Source organism: Eleutherodactylus coqui, chromosome 1 (genome assembly GCF_035609145.1).
Source record: "Eleutherodactylus coqui strain aEleCoq1 chromosome 1, aEleCoq1.hap1, whole genome shotgun sequence".
Lineage (NCBI taxonomy): Eukaryota > Metazoa > Chordata > Amphibia > Anura > Eleutherodactylidae > Eleutherodactylus > Eleutherodactylus coqui.
The window spans coordinates 288,705,399-288,727,417 of NC_089837.1; the positions used below are offsets into that span (position 1 = coordinate 288,705,399).

General features: G+C 46.0%; 1 protein-coding gene across 1 annotated transcript; it reads right to left on the reverse strand.

Moving 5' to 3' along the window:
- Positions 1–934: 934 nt before the first annotated feature.
- YTHDF2 (YTH N6-methyladenosine RNA binding protein F2) lies at positions 935–21,697 on the reverse strand. Its single transcript, XM_066572689.1, has 6 exons — positions 21,189–21,697; positions 19,377–19,401; positions 17,205–17,284; positions 14,255–15,577; positions 3,755–3,788; positions 935–2,926 (listed from the first exon to the last, which is right to left on the reverse strand). The coding sequence occupies exons 1-5, from the start codon at positions 21,339–21,341 to the stop codon at positions 3,774–3,776; spliced, it is 1,596 nt and encodes a 531-aa protein (XP_066428786.1). The 5' UTR covers positions 21,342–21,697; the 3' UTR covers positions 935–2,926; positions 3,755–3,773.
- Between the last annotated feature and the right edge of the window lie 322 nt (positions 21,698–22,019).

A 22,019-nucleotide genomic window follows, 5' to 3' on the forward strand; every position in this document is an offset into this window, starting at 1 on the left:
GTAGTTCGGTATTGATGACCCACCATTACAAAAGGTCATTAATATCAAATCAGTGTGGGTCTGACTCCTGACAACCTCAGCAAATCAGCTATTTGGAGGGGCTGCGTAAGGGTGAGCAAGCATGTTCTGTAGCTTCTTCCCTGTATACCAGGCAAATTATAATACATTGTATATCTTTTGTGCCTGGTATAGCTTCTTTAGCTCAATCACTTGAATGGGACTATGATGAAGAAAGTCCATGTAACAGATGGATGGGAAGCACAGGCCAATGAAGTGGCCACAACTCTTTGTTGGATCCCCACCAATTTGGCATTGACAACCTAGCCTTAAGCTCCCTTTACACGGGACGACTGTTGGGTGCATTAGTGCCCAGCTGGGCGTCCCAACAACTATCACGCCTGTGCTTTTACACCGGAGCGATAGTCGTTCTGCAATTAGAGGCTGAGCGACAGCAGGATCATTCTGACCCACCCACCTCCATTCACAGTAAACAGGCAGTCGCTCAAAGACTGATCAACTCTCCTGTTTACACAGCCCAACAGTTGCTTGGTTTTAAGTGAACTTAAAAACCAAGCGACCCAACAAATTAGCAACTTGTAGCTCAGCGGCCTATCAGCGCTAAAATTCGCCACTTATCACCCCGTGTAAAAGGTACCTTAACGATAGGTAATCAATATTGAAGTTCTGGAAAACCACTTTAACAACATTATAAGATTACTAGAGATGAGCGAACGTACTCGGTAAGGCCGATTTCGCAACCGAGCACCGCGATTTTCGAGTACTTCACTACTTGGGTGAAAAGATTCGGGGGGGGGGGGGGGGGGGGGGGGGGGAGCTCCCCCCCTGTTCCGCGCTGCTCCCCTCCCCCCCGCTCCACCACGCCACGCCCCCGGCAACCCCCGAATATTTTCACCCGAGTAGTGAAGTACTCGAAAATCGCGGTGCTCGATTGTGAAATCGGCCTTACCGAGTACGTTCGCTCATCTCTAAAGATTACCTTCAAAACACCCTTCAAGTCATTGTGGTTGGAGTTCCCTTAAACCAAACTGGATCAGCCATGTATCACTTTTGCCACATTGTTAGAAAGTGCAAGCTAACGAAATACTAATTTGAAGACGTACAACAAAGTGTCTCTAAAAGAACTTAATTGGAGTTAGCCACTTAGAAAGCAGAAAACCCCTTAAACATTCTGTTTGCCCCGCATGCTTAACGATGGCATATAACATTCCTCAAACCATAAACTTACCATCCTGGCTAACAAGTTTCTAACAAACTATATTTGAAAGACATTAACATATCATGCAAGTCTTGGATGAATCGTTACTTTGTTGAAATTCCCAATTATGCTTAAACAAGACATTTATTCCAATCTAACATTCAAGTGGGAAAAAGTAAAGTTGTTACCTTGAACAGAACTATAGCCCACCAAAGGGAGAAGAAAAAAAACAAAAGAACAGAACATGATGAGGGCAATTCTAAACAGTCATCTTGACGTATATATACCTGTCCACAATATAGATTGGTTAATGTCAGGCTTCCTTCATCCAGAAACAAAAATTGTGCATCTGCGCTTCAACAGGTAGGTAAACACACATACACATACAGCAAGTAACTAAACAATACCTCATGTGGTCGATCAGATGATTCCGCCTAACCTGCTGTATAAAAAGTAGAAGGGGACTTATACAAACAAGTGAAAAGGCATCTACTACTCACTGAGCAGAGCCTGAATAAGGCCGGGTTCAGACAAGTGTACTATCAGACATCTGTACGTGTTATGGTTAATTCACATCAGTGGAGGAGGTTCAGTTTGAAACCTCCATTGCCAATTTGCACAAAAAAAATAAAATAAACAGGGCAAAATAGTGCCACGTAAAATGCTTACCAGCCACCAAACAGGCCCCGTCGTAGTTAATGGGGTCCTTTCAGTTCCGTCATAAAATAGAACAGCTTGACTCACTGAACGAAGAAAAATGGAAACCCCTAGCACTGATTTAAATGAACCCGTACGTCATCAGGATTTCATCTGCATTTGCCGTCATTGGTTTTATTTTCTCCAGGTCAAATATGGATCTGTATTTGCCCAGGAGAAAATAACAAATGCAAATATGGAGGCAAAAACTGACCAGATTAGTGCATGCTGCTCTTAACACATGGCAATAAAAATACATCCATGTGAATAGATACGTAGATTTACATTCGCTCCATATTATGGTCCACAAAGCACGAAATACGCTAGTCTGAAACGGGCCCCATGCTCCAGTAAATACTTGCAGCTCGTGGCCTTGGTGTCATTGACCTCGGTTATATGAAGCAGTATTTGATGTTCTTCATTCAGATTCAACCAGAAGCAGATGTTAAATAAAAGGGAAATAAAGGAAAGAACAGAAAAACCCACACTGTGTGAACAAGACCTATCAATTCCCACCAGTTGCATGTTTTCACGTAGTGAGTATGTACCCTATCAATGTAGATGAATGAAATACTTATTAGCACACCCACCCACACATCATATATATATTGTATATATGTACACATACACACGTATAAACAATACATGGAAGCTCAAAATACACACACACTGGGGGACAAAGGAAAAAAACCAAGGCTTCTGCCAGGGTGTCAAAATAAAAAAAGTTAGCTTCTGCCACAAAATATGCAAAGACACAAGTAGACAAACACAGGATTTTCCAAAAATAATAAGTCTCTAGCCAATGTGAGAGGGGAACAAATCCAATCTTGATTGGCAACCCAGCATTAAATCCAAGATTATCTTAATCCCTGAAATATGATGAAGGGGGTACAACTCAAACTTTGACCCCAAGTTTTTGTTAGTCCTTTAACACTGTCATCACACATTTGCTTGCTTAGTTCTTTCTGTTCCACAAAAGAATAAAGAGTAGAGGAGAAATCCTGTTTGATAAGCCTGAAAGAGGAAAAAAGGGAGATTGTAAGGAAACAAATATCCTTAAAATGTATTTTACATATCCTTATGCAATCATTGCTTTCCTTTAACCCCCTGAGTGGCAGGTTTCTTACCCCCCTCTCAGACCCACCAGGGCAGGTTTTTTAAATGGTCTAATCATTTAATTTCAACCAATTTTGCAGTCGCGTTGGTTTTGGCTCTGATATGCATTGTGAGCTGAGAGACTTTCTATAGACAGGAGTGTATCTTTATAAGATTACATCCAATTAACTGAATTTACCACAGCTGGACTCCAAAGTATAGAAACATCTCAGATGAAAGAAATGGGAGGCTCGCAGAGCTAAATTTTAAAGCATCCTGCCAAAAAGGTGAAAATACTTACGTCAATGCAAAACGTTAGAAAAAAAAAAAGAAAAACTTTTTTTTCAATTTACACAAGACCCATAGGACACGCATTGAAAAATGTATTTCCATGTCCACGAGTGAAAATCAACTACGATATTCTGCTTGTGGGGTGGAAATCGCAGCATGTCCTATTTCAGTGCGAGTCTCGCAGAGGCTCGTGCGGCCACGTCATTGCTGACTCGACGGCTCTGCGGTGCGCATGTGGGGCTGTGCGCCACCCGGCACATCCACAGCGCAGAGTGAAGACGCCGGACAGGTAATCCGGGGATCACTGCAGGGGCACAGGATCGCATCCCGCTGCAAGAATCTCAGTCAGAATCCGACCTGGCCGTCTGCATTCGGCCTTAAACTGGTCACTGCCCAATGATGATTTTTGTCTTATCGGATCCACAGTTGTTCTAGCTGTTTATGTCATAAGCTTACCTGATTCTTTTATGACCCTTTAATTCTTAATCACCTAAAATAAGAGAAAAGATTACATCAATCTATGTAATACTGACAACAAAGTGATTACACAACACTGAATGCCATAATAAACTAAGAGGACACAGAAGAGATTGTACAAACTGGCTGATCTCTACGACAGCTACTATTTAACAAGAAATGGGTATAGAAAACAATTAAAATTTTAAATCCATATTAATAAACGTTTCAAAAGGAATCAGCATAAAGGGAAGAAGACACTTCAGAACAAATAAAATTGCAGTTATTTCTCATGCACCATATCAGTTGTACAGTGGTGCCTTGACATACAAGTTTAATCCGTTCCGAGACGGAGCTCGTAAGCCAAAAAACGTGTATGTCAAAGCACTTTTCCCCCCATTGAAATGCTATTAATGCGTTCCAATGCATTTTAATGGGGTAACTAACTGCAAAAAAACAAACAAAAAAAAACAAAAACAATACTCCCCTACCACCGGTGTTCCCTGATGATTTACGGCGCTGTTGCAGGCTGATGCTCCCTCATCCAATGACATCATTGAAGGGCTGTGATTGGTTAAACCAGCTCCGGCTTTCATTGGCTGACGCGGCGCTGAGTTAACCAATCAGAGCTTAACTTTCTGGAGGCGGGGCATTCAAGCACTGCATCCAGAAAGCAATGCTCTGTCGGTGTGGAGGAGGGTGCGACAGCCTGTAGCAGCGCCGCAGACCATCACAAGGACGAAATGCCGGCGACAGGTGAGTATATTGCCTCGTGTAAAAGGGGTATAAGAATTCACAAAGCGATCAGCTAAGTAGGCATCTCTTACGAACGTTACCAGAAAATCCGCCTAGCATCCCAACAAATTATCAAATTTATCAGGGCAACCCCGGGGCAGGTATGCAAGCTTATACAAGGGCACAACATAATTGACCACCCAGATCCAAGCAGCTTTGATCATTTGCTTAAAGGGGTCTCACATAGAAGGATTCTAATGGCAGAACCTGTGATCACCGTCCACGCAGCAAAATGCAGGAGTTGAAAGGCATGAACTTTTGCTTTTTCCATCACACTCGCAGTTGCGTATTTCGTGAGCGTCAGAAATATTACAACACGCTTTACTTTGCTGCAGACAGACTCCATTGAAGTTAATAGAGGTCATCCGACTTGCAGCCCATACACAATTAACATTGCATATGGGATGCAGGTCCCCGCGCTATCGCTAAGTGAAATACAAAGCTTGAGCCAACAAACCCCCCCCAAAAAACTGTACTGCAAATGACAGACAGCGAGCCGCCATGGTCATCTGCAATACAGCTAAATCAGGTACGCAGGATGACCAACCGGGCTCACAGCTGGAATCCGCTGCGGGCCTCCCACCTGCACACTCTGACCCGTTCGTGTGAGCCTGGTCTCAGGGTGCTTCTAACTTAAACACAATTATCTTTTAAAGCAATAAAAAAAAATAAAAATGGGAGTTTATGCAAGTTCTGGGGGTGCCACATCCACTGGAATATCATTCACTAGTCTAAATAGGCAGACTTTAAGATGCAGAATTCTTGGAGCCCCTAGATGAGAATCCATGAACTCAAGTACATCTTTTCCAGTAGTTTTGTAAAACATCACAAAACAAGTGCATGACCGTGCCCACAGTGAGCAAAAACCAAGGGCAATTAGCTGAGTATAGCTCCATGGAACACAAACCAGAAGAGGTAGAAGAAAGTCTAAGGCCTCATGTCCACGGGGAAAATCAGGCCCGCTACGGATTCTCCATGGAGAATCCGTAGCGGGTCCCTCCTGCCCCGCGGACATGAACGCTAAAAAGAAGAATTAATAAGAATTAACTCACCCGCAGCGGACCGGGAAGGTCTTCTCTTCTTTGCGGCCGCATCTTCTTTCTTTGGCCGGCGGATGTACTCGGCACGTCGGCGGCGTGCCACGCGCATGCGCCGGGCACATCCGCCGGGCCGGAGCAAGAAGTTCCGGCCGTGAAGAAGAGAAGACGTGCCCGGTTCGCTGCGGGTAAGTTATTCTTATTTTAGGTCTCCCGCAGATCCGGACGGCTTCCATAGAAGCCTGCGGGAGCAGTCCCCGCGGGAGACCCGCACAAAAATGGAGCATGTCACGTTTTTTTTCATGCTCCATGTTTTTTAAATTCCCTTTTATTGACCATCCGCGGGTATTTATCTACCCGCGGGTGGTCAATGCATCCCTATGGGATGCGGATCCGCAGGCAGGCAGAAGAGTTAAAATCCGCTGCGGATTTTAATTCTTCTTTTGCCCGTGGACATGAGGCCTAAGGATAAATTTACTTGAATTTATATTGAGCACTAACCAAAGGTGTCACCAGAGCCAGACAATAGATCTCCAAATCTGGAATAACTAGCATCTATTTCTGAAGTTTTCTCACCTAATGGAGCAAGGTATCATGTTGGAAGGCTATAAAAGCTAGAGGGTGGCTTAAAGGGGTTGTCTCGCGAAAGCAAGTGGGGTTCAGCGCTTCTGTATGGCCATATTAATGCACTTTGTAATATACATCGTGCATTAAATATGAGCCATACAGAAGTTATTCACTTACCTTCCCTGCGCTGGCGTCCCCGTCTCCATGCCTCCGTCTAACTTGCCTGATTAGACGCGCTTGCGCAGAAGGGTCTTCTGCCTTCGGGTCTGTCCGGCAGCAGCGGCGTTCTGGCTCTGCCCCTTCTATGCGCCATCGCGTAGCTCCGCCCCATCACGTGTGCCGATTCCAGCCTCCTGATTGGCTGGAATCAGCACACGTGACGGGGCGGAGCTACACGATGAGACATCTGGGCAAGAGAGGGGGATGGTCCGGCCACCGCACCGAGTCCTGAATGCATGATGGTAGTATTTGAAATATGAATTTGCCGGTATGTTGAAATCAAACTGCAGCTGTAAGAATGTACAGAACGCACCCCGCTAACAATTTCAGAGGGTAGCAACACTATGCAGCCTCCAAAATGCTGATTCCATAAAGTACTCTAGTTGGGGCAAATGCAGATTACACCATAAGGGTGTATTTAGAGACCATTTAGCCTATTCCTCAGGAACAGACGGACAGCAGAGAACCACATCTTAAGAGTCACCATCATGAGTGCAGACAAGCGAATTGTAAAAGTAGGACCCCTCAAACTTTGGCCAGGACCAACCACCCTGCGCTCCAAGCTAATCATCTGATATGCTAGCTGCCTGGCTAATAGTAGTATTGGAAAAGAGCAAGTCACCCCAGTCTACCGGGAGGCAGAAAGTTCCAACTTTACGTCCCGGAAGGGAACCTCCTATTTCTTTTCTGAATGTCTTGACAGGCTGCTGAGAGCCATGTCCACCTTCATGTAACTTTTTTGGCAAACAGGAAATATATTTTTAAAATACATTAAAATATACATTTCCACCTAAAATTCATAAGCAAGCAGAGGTTTGCACACAAAATCAATATAAATATATCACGGGGTGCAAAGATCATATATGTACCATAGTCAACATGCTTATGGTATTAAAAATGCTGAAATCAAGGTCATGCAATATATGTGTTATCAACTGACGTATTACGAATATATTGCACACCGCAAACAGCTAATACGCTAAAAAAAAAAAAAAACCACTAGAAGTTCGAGAGTACAGCATACAGTTTATAAGAATACAACATCATTTACATACAAAAGTTGCCTGAAGGCGGTTGTGTATCGAAAATAAGCTGTAGCTGCACACATTTTATTAAAAAAACAGTATACATCACCTTAGAACCCTTGTCCGGGCCTCTGCTGCATCTTCTGCTCAGTCCCCGACACTATTCTTTTTCAGCTCTTCTGACTGGAGATTGAAAAATCCCCGCCCGCCTCCGTGCTGGCTGTGATTTGCTGACGCTAAACCAATCAGAGCCAGCGCTCGATGAATGGCTGTAATTGGCTAAGCGTCAGCCAATCAGAGGCAATGCTTGCAGGAGGTGGCCCGAAGAGATGCAGGAGAATAGTGCCGGGGAGATGATGTGGCCAAGCTGACAGCGCTTCAAAGGTGATGCGGGTTTTTTTTTTAGGGCTTGGTTTAATGGTCTGACAGTAGGATTTCCTACTGTCAAAGTTGCATCGTACTGCACGAAAATAGCATGGAGGGAGGAAGGCTCCATAGGGAAACCTGGGCTACAACACCTCACGAGTTGCGTGCATATCGTGGGACCCGCCAGGTTTTTGTGTTGGGATGTCACACACTTCAAAAACATTGCATGTGTGAATGAACCCATAGGAAAGCATGGGCTTCACATACATGTGATTTGTAGCAACACGACAAAATCGTGCGACTGTCGCCTGTGTGAAGGCGGCCTTATACAGAGATACAGCACAATCTGATGTGCCTCCCTGCAGCTCTTAATAGTCTTCACCCTCCTCTGTCACTGAAATAACAGTAAGACATTTGAGAGGGAAAAAAAGGGGGTTCGGCGCTCCCACTGAACTATATACATTTCTTTATGAAGAATGATTCCATACTGTGCAACTAGTGTGAGATCGTTTACAAAAAAGTGATGGGTTTTTTGTAAATACAGCATCCCCTAAATGTACTCAAACATGCAGTCTCCTGAAAAATCACATCCTACAGTATGCCTAGATGCTTTACAGGGGCTCGTCCGATCACCAAATACATAGAGTTTGTGGAACCAGGGGCACAGTGCAGGACTTCAGAACTGCTCCGTATTGCTTGAATTACACAAAATATTGGTCTTCTCTGTGGCGATAGTAAGTCCACTTCTCCGTTAGTGATCCTTCCTACTGGCGATCGCGATATCGCCATGAGAGAAGCGCGTCACAAAAAAAAACAAAAAAAAAAAACCACAATTTTATTCGTGAGATGTCTGAGCGTCAGCGATGCTTTTACTTGCAAAAACATTTCTGCCACTTGTGATTTTCTTGCGCGTTTTTTTTCGCATACGATTTTCTAACGTGAAAGTCAATGGGACTTTCTAATGTTAAAAGCCGATGGCATCACACACACACACACACAAGAAAAAAAAAACAAAAAACGCAAGTTTGCTGTATTGCAATGCGATAAGAAGGAGACTCCATAGGAAAACATGGGAAGATAAAAAACAAGACGCAAAACGCAAGATAGGACATGCCATGATTTTTTCCCCCTCACAACATCGCAAATATGAAGGAAACCATTGACAATCACTGGTTTCATAGTTCGGCGTTTTCACTCACTCTCGCATTGCACAAAAATCGCGCGATTTTATCGGCACTGTGAAGGCCCCCTTACTGGCATTTTCTCACACATACGGCTTGTTCACACTGGCGTATTTGCACAGGCTGTCAAGCGCATAATTCGCAGTGCATAGAACCGCACTGATTTCAATGGGTTGGTCCACATGTACATCATATTTATTCAGACGATATTCAGTCACGTGAAAAAACAAAACAAAAACAGCAGCATGTCCTATTTTGGTGCGTATTGAAATAGGCCATTGAAGTGAATGGGTGTATTCACTGCAGATTTGCGCAGCAAAACAATGGGCCCATCTGCACGCAAAAACCCGCAAAAATGCCTGAAGTGTGAGTTTTGTTCACGTAAATATATATCTTCATACACCCCTGTGGACCAGCCCAGAATGGTTTGCTTAGATGTTTGAGTCAAATATCAAGTAACAGATCTCATCCAAACCCAAGCAGTTCTTTTATTCTGGGAATTGGTGGGGTCCATGTTAGCAGATAAGGAAGTGGGTTGCCACATTGGTGACGTTTTCTGGCAGACAAAATTCTACTAAACATTAGGAGCTTATAAACACTCAAGAGGCATACTACGCAACATTATGTAATGCTTCACAGGAATTAAAGGAAGTCAGATACAATTATAGATATTAGATTTTGTTTTATCTATACACACACACACCGCTTTCCCAAAAATAATAATCTTTATTTGTATAGCGCCAACTTATTCCGCAGCGCTTTCAAGCATGGATAAATGCAAAACAATACAACAATTGCAACAATTACAATGTGAGGTACATTGGGTTAGACACAAATGGGTTGAGGGTGGTACAGGAGGTGCAAGGGGTGGGGAACACAGGCAATAGGAAATTTCATGTACAGATCATTTATCAGAAGGCAAACAGGGTGGAGCACCATAGGGAGGGGTAGGGGACTAGGTCAGGAGATTTGGTATGCTTCCCTGAAGAGGTGCGTTTTTAAGGCACGTCTGAAATATCGTGCATCGGGAATTGTCCGGATGCCTTGGGGTAGAGCATTCCAGAGGATGGGTGCTGCTCTAGTGAAGTCCTGTAGGCGAGCATGTGAGGCTCGTATTACAGGGGTGTTTAGTCTGAGGGTGTTATCTGATCGGAGTAAGCGCGCTGGGTGGTATACTGACAGTAGGGAGGCGATGTATGGTGGCACAGCGCCATGCAGAGCTTTGTGAGTGAGGTATAGCAGTTTAAATTTAGTTCTGCAGTGGATGGGCAGCCAATGCAGCGACTGGCATAAAGCAGAGGCGTCTGAGTAACGACTGGATAGAAAAAGGAGTCTAGCTGCTGCATTTAATATGGATTGGAGCGGAGCGAGTCTAGTGCGGGGGAGGCCAATGAGTAGCGAGTTGCAGTAGTCAAGCCGGGAGTGGATGAGCGCAACCACTAGCGTCTTTAGCGTGTCCGTGGTTAGGAACGGACGTATTTTAGCAATATTTCTGAGGTGCATGTGGCATGTTTGGGCCAGAGATTGGATATGGGGGGCAAAGGAGAGGTCAGAGTCCAGTGTGACCCCAAGGCATCGGGCATACTGTCTGGGGGTTATAATGGTGCCAGACACTGGAATGGAGATGTTGAGGGGAGGTCGGTTAGAAGGTGGAAAGACAAGGAGGTCAGTTTTAGAGAGGTTTAGTTTGAGAAAAAGGGAGGACAGCGGACAGTCGGTGATATTTTGGAGGAATGGTCCAGAGATCTCACGAGAGGAGGTGTATAGTTGGGTGTCGTCAGCGTAGAGATGGTATTGGAGGCCAAATCTGTTGCTGGTTTGTCCAATTGGGGCAGTATAGATAGAGAAAAGAAGGGGACCAAGGACCGAGCCCTGGGGTACCCCGACAGCGAGAGGAAGTGGAGCAGAGATAGAACCAGCAAAGGAAACACTGAAAGAGCGGTCAGAGAGGTAGGAAGAGAACCAGGAGAGAGCAGTATCCTTTAGACCAATAGAGTGGAGCATAGTGAGAAGGAGATTATGGTCGACAGTGTCAAATGCAGCAGACAGGTCAAGGAGGATTAGTAGGGAGTAATCACCTCTCGACTTTGCAGTCATCAGGTCATTTGTTACTTTTGTAAGGGCAGTTTCGGTCGAGTGTAGAGAGCGGAAGCCAGACTGGAGGGGGTCGAGGAGTGAGTTGTCAGAGAGAAAGCGAGTAAGGCGGGAGTAGACCAGGCGTTCCAGTAATTTGGAGATAAAGGGGAGGTTTGAGACGGGTCGGTAGTTGGCAGCATTAGTCGGGTCAAGGGTTGGTTTTTTAAGCAGAGGGGATATAATGGAGTGTTTGAATGAGGAGGGAAAAGTGCCAGAGGTTAGGGAGAGGTTGCAGATTGTGGTAAGGTGAGTAATGAGAGCTGGGGAAAGGGAACAGAGGAGGTGAGAGGGGAGAGGGTCGCTAGCGCAGGTGGTGGGGCGGGCAGCGGAAAGGAGCCTGGAGACTTCTTCCTCTGTCGTTGGTTCTAGCGTAGATAGTGAGTAGGTGCTGGATGCAGTGCTGATGAAACTGGGATCAGGGCTAACCATGCCGCTTTCAGAGATTTCTTTTCGAATATGGTCGATCTTTTCTTTGAAATAGGCAGCTAGTTCTCCGGCAGTCAGGTCTGTCGCAGGGGCCTGTTCCTTGGGGCTGAGGAGGGAGTGAAAGGTCTCAAAGAGTTGTTTAGGGTTGTGGGATAGTGAGGAGACAAGGGAGGTGAAATAAACTTGTTTGGCATGGTGAAGGGCTAGGTTATACGTTTTAAGCATGAATTTGAAGTGGAGGAAGTCTGCCGGCAGCTTTGACTTTCTCCACAGCCGCTCGGCGCACCTAGAGCACCGCCGGATGAAGCGCGTTTGGGACGTGAGCCAGGGTTGCCGTGGTCTGCGTTTGACGGCTTGCGTCACAGGCGGTGCCACTTCATCCAAGGCACGGCTGAGGGTGGTGTGGTAATATTCGGCTGCCAGGTTAGGGCAGGGGAGGCGAGAGATAGGCGATAGGGAGGACTGAACAGTTTCGGCAAACTGTTTAGTGCGGATAGCCTGGAGGTTCCTAGAGGTGCGATAGATAGGAGGGTCAGGAGAGATGCTAGGGTGCCTGATGGAGAAAGAGAGAAGGTTGTGATCTGAGAGTGGAAGGGGGGAGTTAGTAAAGTGAGAAGCAGAGCAGAGACGGAGGAAAACTAAGTCGAGAGTGTTACCATCTCTATGAGTGGGAGAGTCAGAGATTAGTGATAGGCCAAGGGAGGAGGTAAGTGTTAAAAGCCGGGAGGCAGATGAGGAGCTAGAGTTGTTAGTAGGAATGTTGAAATCACCAAGGATGAGGGTTGGGATTTCACAGGATAGGAAGTGGGGGAGCCAGGCAGCAAAGTGGTCTAGGAACAGGCGGGCAGGACCTGGGGGGCGGTAAATAACTGCGACACGCAGAGGCAGTGGGCGGAAGAGTCGCAGGGTGTGGACTTTGAAGGAGTGAAAGGTAAGCGAGGGAGCTGCGGGAATGACCTGGAAGGTACAGTTTGGGGAGAGGATGCCTACTCCTCCGCCGCGTCTGTCATCCGATCTGGGGGTGTGGGAGAACTGCAGGCCATCATAGGACAATGCAGCGGGGGAGGTAGAATCGGACTGCTGTATCCAGGTTTCCGTGAGGGCGAGCAAGTTCAAGTGTTTACTGGTGAAAAGGTCATGGATAGTTGAGAGTTTGTTACACGCAGATTGGGAGTTCCATAGGGCGCATTTGAATGGGGCAGGGGGGGCATTTTGGTAGAGAACAGAACGGGGTGGGCCTGGGTTGGGGGAGATGTCCCCTGCAGCTAGGAGTAGCAGAGTAGCAAGGGTAAGCAAATGGCTAGGGGATTTGTGTGGGTGGCTAAGGTGTTTCTTTGCAGTATTGGGGGGTTGAAGGCGTCTTAGGAAGTTGAACAGTGCATGGGAGCCATACATAGGTGAAGAGAGGAGGGAGGGGCTGATGTGGATGGAGTGTGTTGGGGCTGGGCGTTGGAAGAAAGAGTGAAGGCTTGAAAAGAGGATAGTGAAGGAGATTAGTGCAAAGAGGAGAATATTTCCCTTCAGACTTTGGACAGTTGTGCATGTTACCTGTCTCCTGCACTGTCGAACTGCGCTGTATAACTGCATCATTCAACAGCATCAAACACTTAGTGCTGGACACATCAGGTGAGGCAGCCTCTGGGGAGGCATGGAGGGTATAACTGACTTTCAAGTTCTGGCTACAGGACTTCAGCTGGGAGTGGCTTGTTACATTTCACTAGTCAACCAGCTGACCTGACCCACCTTTAGCTGGCTAATGACCAAGATGGGGGGGGGGGGCTTTATTGCCCTCTTACAAAAACAAACTGTGTCCAGCAACACTAAGATGAGACAGGGAGAAAACTATTTGGGGGAGGTGATGAGGAAAATACATATAGTACAAATAGAGTCTATTCAATTTATATGAAGCAATGGGACATACCATTGTGCACAGATTATGACAAATTTAAAGGTATCACAGCAGAGTCAGTGGAAGGAAGGCGGAGCAGTCAAATTCAGATGGAGTGGAGCAATGGATGAGTGAAACATACCTACCTCTAAAATAAGCCATACCCTGATTTTTAGCCTTGGAATTTAAGCCCTACTTCGAAAATAAGCCCTAGCTAGACTACATTTAAAAAAAAAAAAAGCATACATTGCCTAGCCGATGCAGCCCGGATCCTCTGGTCTCTGAGGTTCCTTAGCTCCACCGCACCTCATGCACTCCTTGGCTAACGACAGATCATTTGCTGATCGCAGGACTCATCAATCCCAGCATCAGGAAGCGATGTCTCTGATTGGTTCAGCGAGAGCTACTTTCAGCCAATCACAGCTGTCACATTTCTTCAGCGAGTGCTGCATTGATTGGCTGAAAGCCGCACTCGCTGAACCAATCAGAGCCATCGCTTCCTGTGGCCGGGATTTATGAATCCCACGTCCAGCAAGTGATGTTCTGTCGTCAGCCAAGGAGTGCAGGACGCAGGGCAGAGCTGTGGAACCTTGGAGACCAGCGGGAGGGACCCGGACCACGCTAGAAAAGTAAAATATGCGATTCCCTGAAAATAACACCTAGTGCCTCTTTTGAGGCAAAAATTAATATAAAAACAGGGTATTATTTTTGGAAAAACACAGGAGAGAATAAAAAAATTATATATATATATATATATATATATATATATATATATACACACACACACACACACACACACACATATACTCACACACACATATACACACTTGATTCTACTTAAGTGGAATAAGAAAGATTACCTTCTTGACACTATCCTCCTCTTCTTGCCTCTTCTCATAATGTGAAAAGTCATCAAATATGGAGGTGGTATGCTTGTAGCTTGCTATTATTCGCAATACTTGACGTGCCTTTTCTAGAGGAACCTCTTGTGTATCTCGCGAGTTGGTAACTGGCTTGTTCTCATTGTTCTCTAGTCGGATGTGTCGTAATTGCCCATTGGGTACATCCTTCACAAACACCCAACGTACATCAAATCGGCCCTTCCACTTGTCCTGAGACCACACACCTGCACAAGTATTGTAGTCCACAGCAGATCGCATTTCTGCCACCCCACAAAAGTGACCACTTCCGTTAACACTGAAAAGTAAATAGACGGGACCTTTACCATTCAGAGAGCGATAAGCAGCGTCCAGTCGTTTGTTACCGTGTTCTGTAGAACACCATACATTGTACTTGATGGAGCGGTGTATGTCATCTTCAGAGTAACTCTTCACAATAAATACTCGGCCAAATTTTGGATTACAGTCGAAGTCCTTTGGGTTATAGTTATTAAGGGATCGTAGTTTCTCCAGGACAGGATGGGGGTCCATTGAAGTGTGCAAGACATGCGCTTGCTCTGACCCACGGCTGCGAGGTGCTGACCAACGAGCTGGAGCATGTGAAGAGGGTATAATGGATTGTGGCTGTTGAAGGACTGGAGGTGAAGGTAGCTGGCAAATGTTGGCTGTGGGTACTTTATTTTCCCATGTTCCAATTTCCATGTTTTGCTTGATAGGTGGAGGAACGGTCTTTCCAGTGTTTGGCTTGGCAGGTTTGCTGGCAATGTCTGCCCAGGATGCTTGCTTTGGTGGAGCAATAGTTGCTGGTGGCAAATTGGTCACACCAGACTTAATACCATTTCCTTCTCCCAATTTTAAAGCCCCCATGCTTTGCTCTAGACTGCCTACTGCTTTGCCACCACCAAAACTTGCTGGGCCATCCAAAACAGCTCCTCCCAAGCTGCTGGGAGCGTATGCATAACTACCACCATAGCCAGAGCTAGGTGCAGATGCACCTGGAGAGCTTCCTCCACTACCCCAGGCCGAGAAGTCCATGCCACTTGGGAAAAAGTTGAATCCAGGTTGTCCCAAAAAAGGAGCACTACTTAAAGGTCCAAACATTGCATCTGGCAAAAAGTGTGGCTCACCACTGCCTAACTGACCATAGGAAGCAAGGAAAGGCATAGTTGGTGGCGGGTCCCCTCCAGTAGACCAGGCGGCATCACCCAGAGAATAAGAGATTCCGATGGATGGACTGTAGTAACTGGGAAGGTAGGAATCTGACAGTGCAGTGTATCCATTACTCTAAAAAGGTAGCAGAAATTAAACACTTAAGCAAGTTTAGATGTGCAAATCATTTTAAGGTTTTACTTTTTTCACATTTTCCATACTAACAGTCTAAATTAATTATACCAGATAAAGCAGACAATTAATTGCAGAAACCTATACCAATTAAAAAAAGGTTGGGTTGTTTCATGGCAATGACCAGTGTGTCACTGAAGAGCACCCACTAGTCTAGTGATATCATGGCATCTCAGTAATCTATCCCAGTGGCCCGTTTCATGAAGAATACCTCTTTTGCAAAAACTGGGGATTTCATTTAATAATGATGTCTAGAAAATGAGATGTATATGTCCCAATGCTGAGAATAGAATTGACCACAGTAACCTGCAGCATGTATTTATGCCAGTCTACCGCTAGTTCCTGTCTACACATGAGCATGGACATGGCAGCAGACTGTCATTGCCAAACATCATCAGGACATTTAAGATCAATTATAAGAAGCGCTGCTGAGACCGTCAAAGCATCATCCTTTATCCACACATATTCTAATGTAAATATATAGCACACACATACAGAAACACTTTTTTTAGATTGGTACAATATGTATACCTTAGGAAGGAACCCGCTTGATTGTGAGATCCAATGCTTTAACAGATGCTTTAACATTGTCTCGGTATCGCTCCTTATGAGTCTGGCCTATCTTACATCTCCTGATTTTGTTATCCTGGACGGACTACAAGCTGTAGCCAAGACATCCCAACATTCTCTCTAGCACAATGGCAGCAGATTGGCATACACCTATAGATACCCTGCGGTTTGACTTTCTGGGTAATGCCCTATGTGCATCTAGGGGAATTTTTCTTTACAGGTATTAGGAACAGAATGCCAGGAAACAGAGTTAAAATGCTACTCATATCAGTGGCAGACGTTCTCTTTATGTGTTCTGCAGTAGTAAGAACATCCCTCGTAGCTGATCCACCGAGAAGGAAAGCTAAGAGGGTGATCACTTCCATATGGCAGCTGCTCAGGAAGTGCAAGTACACTGTCATTAGGGCTTCTAAGGAGAGTCTCCTCCAGATTGAAGTGTTTATCCTGCAACCAGAGTTATTAGACAGCAACTGCATCTGCCTATTAGACACAACGCTCACATTTAGGTCCAATGTCCACGGGCGGATTTGATTTGTGGCAGCCACGCAGGAGATCCGCAAATCAAGCCGCCCATAGGGACGCATTAGCATCTGCAAAACAGTTAAAAGCAAGCGGACGTCATTTTTTTCCCAGTGTGTGGATTGCACGTGTGGGAAGAAAAATGCAGCATGCTCCATTTTTCTGAGGATCCCACGACACAGCTTCCATTGAAGTCCATGGAAGCCGTCTGATCCGCAGCAAAGCAGATTTAAAAAATATATATGAATTGCATTGCGCATGTGCCGTCCGGACTAAAAAAAAAAAGAAAAGATCAGGCCGGCACGGAGTAGACCTGCACTGGATCTGGACAGGTAAGAAAATGTATTTCTGTCGCTGAGGGATTCAGCAGATGGAATCCGTGCGTGCGAATGGACATGAGGCCTTACGGATTACTTTGGCAATGTGTTTTTAAATCAAACAAAACAAAACATGACATTTAACAAATCCCAGAGCTTCCTACCTGTCGCTCTTGTGTATGTAGATAGGGCTCAAACTCATCATCATTCACTCCATCTTTCTGATGAACAGCCCCATTTTGTACTAAAAAGTAAACACAAGGTTAGTGACTGGAAAACACCGACGTACAATCTCTGCTCAGCTAAATCTTCCTTCGAAGCTAGAAGTAACAAGAGAAACATCCAAACGTCCCTCAACACATAGTGTGAATGAGGTCCTACAGCCCGAATACAACACGGCCATAGTAAAGACAACTGAACGACTGTCATGCTTCCTGAACCAACAGTATAAGGTTCTGTCCAAATGTGAGAAGGAAGGAACTCACAAATGAAAAGGACCCATTAATTTCAATGGGTTAATTCACATGAAAACATTTTCTCTCAAACCATTAGTCTGTGGTCCTACTTTTGGGCGATTCTTGTTCAAGAATCATCCATTATTTGCTATGGCAGTGAAAAAAAAAACAAAAATTCATTGCACTCGCATTGGCATTGCCACTGAAATGCATTACCATTTTAAGTATTGGAACCATATTCAATTTTTTCCACACACAAAAAAACTATGTACATTGAAGCGAATCAGGTGTTAACCTCAAAACACATCATACATGTGTGAAAAGATAAAACATGCTGATAAACTAGTGAAACATAGGTCAGATATCACCCCTGTCTGTGTGAATGCACCCCAATACTAACATCTAAGCACATGGCCAAGCCTACTGAAGGTGCCTTTACATGGAGCAGCTATTGTTTAGACAGTCGCAAGAACCGTCGTTCATTTACCTTTACAGAGTAATGATTGTTAGTTGCTTGCCAAGAATCTCCATGAAAAATCATATGCGAATTGTTCAACTATGAACGACTGCAACTTTACACTAGATAACTTTTGATCAACCAGCGACTATTTTTGGTACACTGAAATCAAACGACCAGGTTGTCATTGAATTTGTTTTTCTGAGTGATTTGGCCGATCATTTACCTCCTATAAAGGTACCTTAATGTAAGAGGTGTTCTCTCCCCCTACTCATACCGAGTCACTGAAACACAGAGCAAGTGCAGCTGCACCCCTCCTCTTCCTGTCTAGTATTAAAGGGATTAGCCTGGTCAGAAATACTGAAGGCCTATCAATATCTCATCGGTGGGGGGCTGACTGGCGGCTCCCCAACAATCAGCTGTTTGAAAGGTCTGCAGCCTCTTCAATATTTACACCTAAATATATCCCGCTTTGTACTCAGAATGTGCACTATGAGAAGTACAGTGTTGAGTATGAACCAGAGAGCAGGCAGATGTAACATGGAGACCACAAGTGCCCACCGATCAAATAATGATGGCCTATTATCAGGATAGGCCATCCATTTATACAACATGGATGACCCTTTAACCATGTCAAACTGGCTGGATTTTTTGGAGTCTTGAGGTTTCTGAAGATTTACTTTCCCGTGGCACCAATGTAATGTCACATGACCGCTGTACAAGTGATAACCCCGATAGCAGCAGAAAGGGAACGGTGCTAAGTTTAAATAGTGGCTTATTTTAGAAACTCTAAATCCCATCAATTTATTTGGAAAATAAACTAATCAAGTGTCCAAGCACATTCCCATGGGTTTATAAGCCACCAGATCCACGCGGGATTTTTTTCCAATGGGGGTCTGACCGTTTTAATCCACAACACAACTATGAAGCAGAGCTGCAGATAGCACACAGATCCAGCCCTAGTAGATGGGGCATATCCCCACGTGGATGCCCGACAGTTTCCATTATTTTTTCTTCATTAGCTTTCTAAATCCTAACAGTATGGAATAGATTTTCACAGCAGTCAACAGAACACAAAAATTGTGCAGATTTTGTCACGGTTTGAGTACAATACCCACTTTGAAAATTATGCCGCGTGGACGAAGCCTAAAGATAGCTTTAGACTGTACGACTGTCCTGCGCATAAGTGCACAACAGCCGCTCCAGCTTTTACACAACGTGTCAGGGAATGGAGGGGGAGCAGCCAGAGATCTCTTCCAGCCACCTGTCTTCATTCACAGTAAACAGGGAGTCACCCACTGGAACGGATAGCAAGTAGTGTGCCATTTCTGGCTCAGCGCCCTGTGTATTATGATCAGTGTGATTATCGTCCAGTGTAAAGGTACCTTTACCCTAACTAAAATAAAGACTTTCATTCTTCTCACCTTTGCTTCCTTGCCCCTTGGGTCTCTACAAAAACAAAGCAACAATACATTAGCACAAACTTACATTAACACTAAGGCCTCCTGTCCATGGGCGTTGCGGTATCCCGCGGCGGATCTCTGCCACGGGAGCTGCTGCCAACAGATGGATCTCTGTGGTGAGCCTGCCTGACAGATAGGCTCACCGCGGAGAATCGAGGCAATTCACAGCATGCTGCGATTTGCCGCCCGTGAGCAGAGAATCACTATGATTCTCCGCTTGTGGACAGGAGGGCTGCGCTTTCCATAGTAGTCTATGGGAAGCGTGCACTGTGTTTCCCGCGGCCGGATTATTGCTGCAGGGAACGCAATGCAAAAACGCCCGTAGACAGGCAGCCTAAGAGAAACTACAACAAAAAGATAACATGTGACGAGGGAGGAGTCAAGGAGGTGGCAAGAGAATTAAGGGAAGTAGATTAAGAAGGAAAAGCAAAACCGGGAAGAGTCAGGTATGTTCACTCAGAGCAAAATGACTTTTTTTTTGTTGTTTTTTTTCTTAACAAGCCACAAGAAAACACCACAAAAAAAGCCCTCTGTGTGAAGCCTAAAAGGAAGTAATGGGAAGAGGGGAGAAGAACAGGTTAAGGGGCTTTTACATGGAGCGATTCATTCACCCAAACAGACAATGTTGCAGTTTGTGGCCAGTTAATACACAAAGATTAAAAGACAAAAGGTTTAACAAGATTGTTGAGTGCGCTTTAAACTGAACGCGCCAATGATGGTGTTTTGCCTGCATTAAACCAATTATCGCTGGCTGCATTTACATGGAAGGATCATCGCTTATTTAAATGATTGTTTTGACCGAATCGTTCCGTATTAAAGGGCCGTTACTGCAGATAGAGAGATAGGAGAGGAAAGTGGAGAGAGACAAGGCAGCAGGAAGACCCCGTTAGCCTCTGATCACACCTGTGCCGGGGGTTCCATTTGGCTGTTGCATTTACACGGGACGAGCTGTGGGGCAAACGATGCCAACGCTCATCCCGCTGATGCTCGCTCCTGGGCTGCTACAGAGGAGCAAGCATAGCTGGCGTCACTCACAGCGCGCCGGCATGGAGGTGGAGCAGCCGGGGAGCGTTCTCACCCTGCCGCCTCCGTTCACAGTAAGCAGACGGTCCTTCAGAAGCAGATTACACTGAACGACACGTCGGGTCTTATACACGCAGAAAGCGAACAGTTCTCGCTTAGTCGCCGCACGCATTTACACGGGACGATTAGTGAGCAGATTTCCATGGAAGCGCTGGGATCTGAACAATCATCTCGTGTAAGACGGCCATTACTTGTAGGAGGGAAACAATGAAAATCACGAAAACACCACATCCAGCACTTAGCTGCCCACACCGCAGCGGATGGAGCCCGCCGACCTCCGTACCACCGCCCCACGGTACGGAGTCTAACCAGCAAGCTGCACTAGTTTACCCAGATCCCCAGAGAACCGCCAGCACAGGAGTGAGGAGAACCTAAGGGGCAGCGGGAGAAGAGGGGCGATGAGAAGGAAAGGGGCAAAGAGGAGAGCAAAGGGATCAAGGAGGCAAGTAAAGATGGAGGACAAAGACTTTAAGGGCCGATGGTAACGGGGTGGTGGATGGAGAGGGCAAGCAGGAAGGGCACGGAAGTGTGGAGAGGAGGGGGTGTAAGGACATGGCAGCAGAAAACAGGCAGATACTAAGTAATGGCCCGTAATGCAGTGATGAGGAGAGGGGGGACATGACACGAGCTGTTAGATACATGACGGCGGGAGAGGGGGGTGACGCCTAGGGTGCGGGGTTGTTCCGGTACCGGCTCCAGCAGACTACTGGCGGACATGTCGTCGGCGGAGAACTGATCCGGGAGATGCAGCAGGAGCGCGCCCTGAAAGCAGGAAAGGGGCGGGGACTGCGGCGCGTACACGGATGCGCCGACATCGTCGTGTTTCGATGCCCAGGAAGCCATGTTGAGTGAGGGCAACTGCGTCACGATAAAATGATCCTGGGACCGTCAGCTTGAAAAGACCGTCAGCTACTATTAGCTAAGCTGATGGGTTGAAAGCTGCTATCCCGGGGATGTAAGTGTTATACTTACCGTTCCCGGCGTTCCTCGGTGTTAGCGCTGAAAGTTGCCGCGGGATGTATTGAGTGGCGGGTTTCAGCGCTCACAGCGGGGAAGGTAAGTATAACACATCGCTGGACTCAGCTGGTCACCTACTTTCAGCCCACCAGCTTAGTTTATCGGGCTCAGAGAAGGTGAAAGTTTCTTTTATCCAGCTAGAGAGTCCAGAGTTGTAGGTCGGGGAGAGATGACGTCATCCCTGCGACAGGTGAAGGCTGATTGGCCGGGGTGTGGGCGCAGGGTTAGCCGCGCTCACATGTGACGTAGTTTGTGACATCTTCTGTGCATCTCTGTATTATGGCGGCAGCGCCTCGTGAGGAGCCGGGACGGACCCCTAGGCCCCAAAGACTTAGACATATGTTAGGAAAAACATAAGGCCGGTCTGACACGACCGGGGTGGAGTTGTGGAATCCGCAATCATCACCCACACAGACGATTCGCGCAATTCTGCACGCAAAGATTGGACCGTTCACATATCTGCTCACACGAGCGGACGGTGATTGCGACTACCGCTCACGGAAA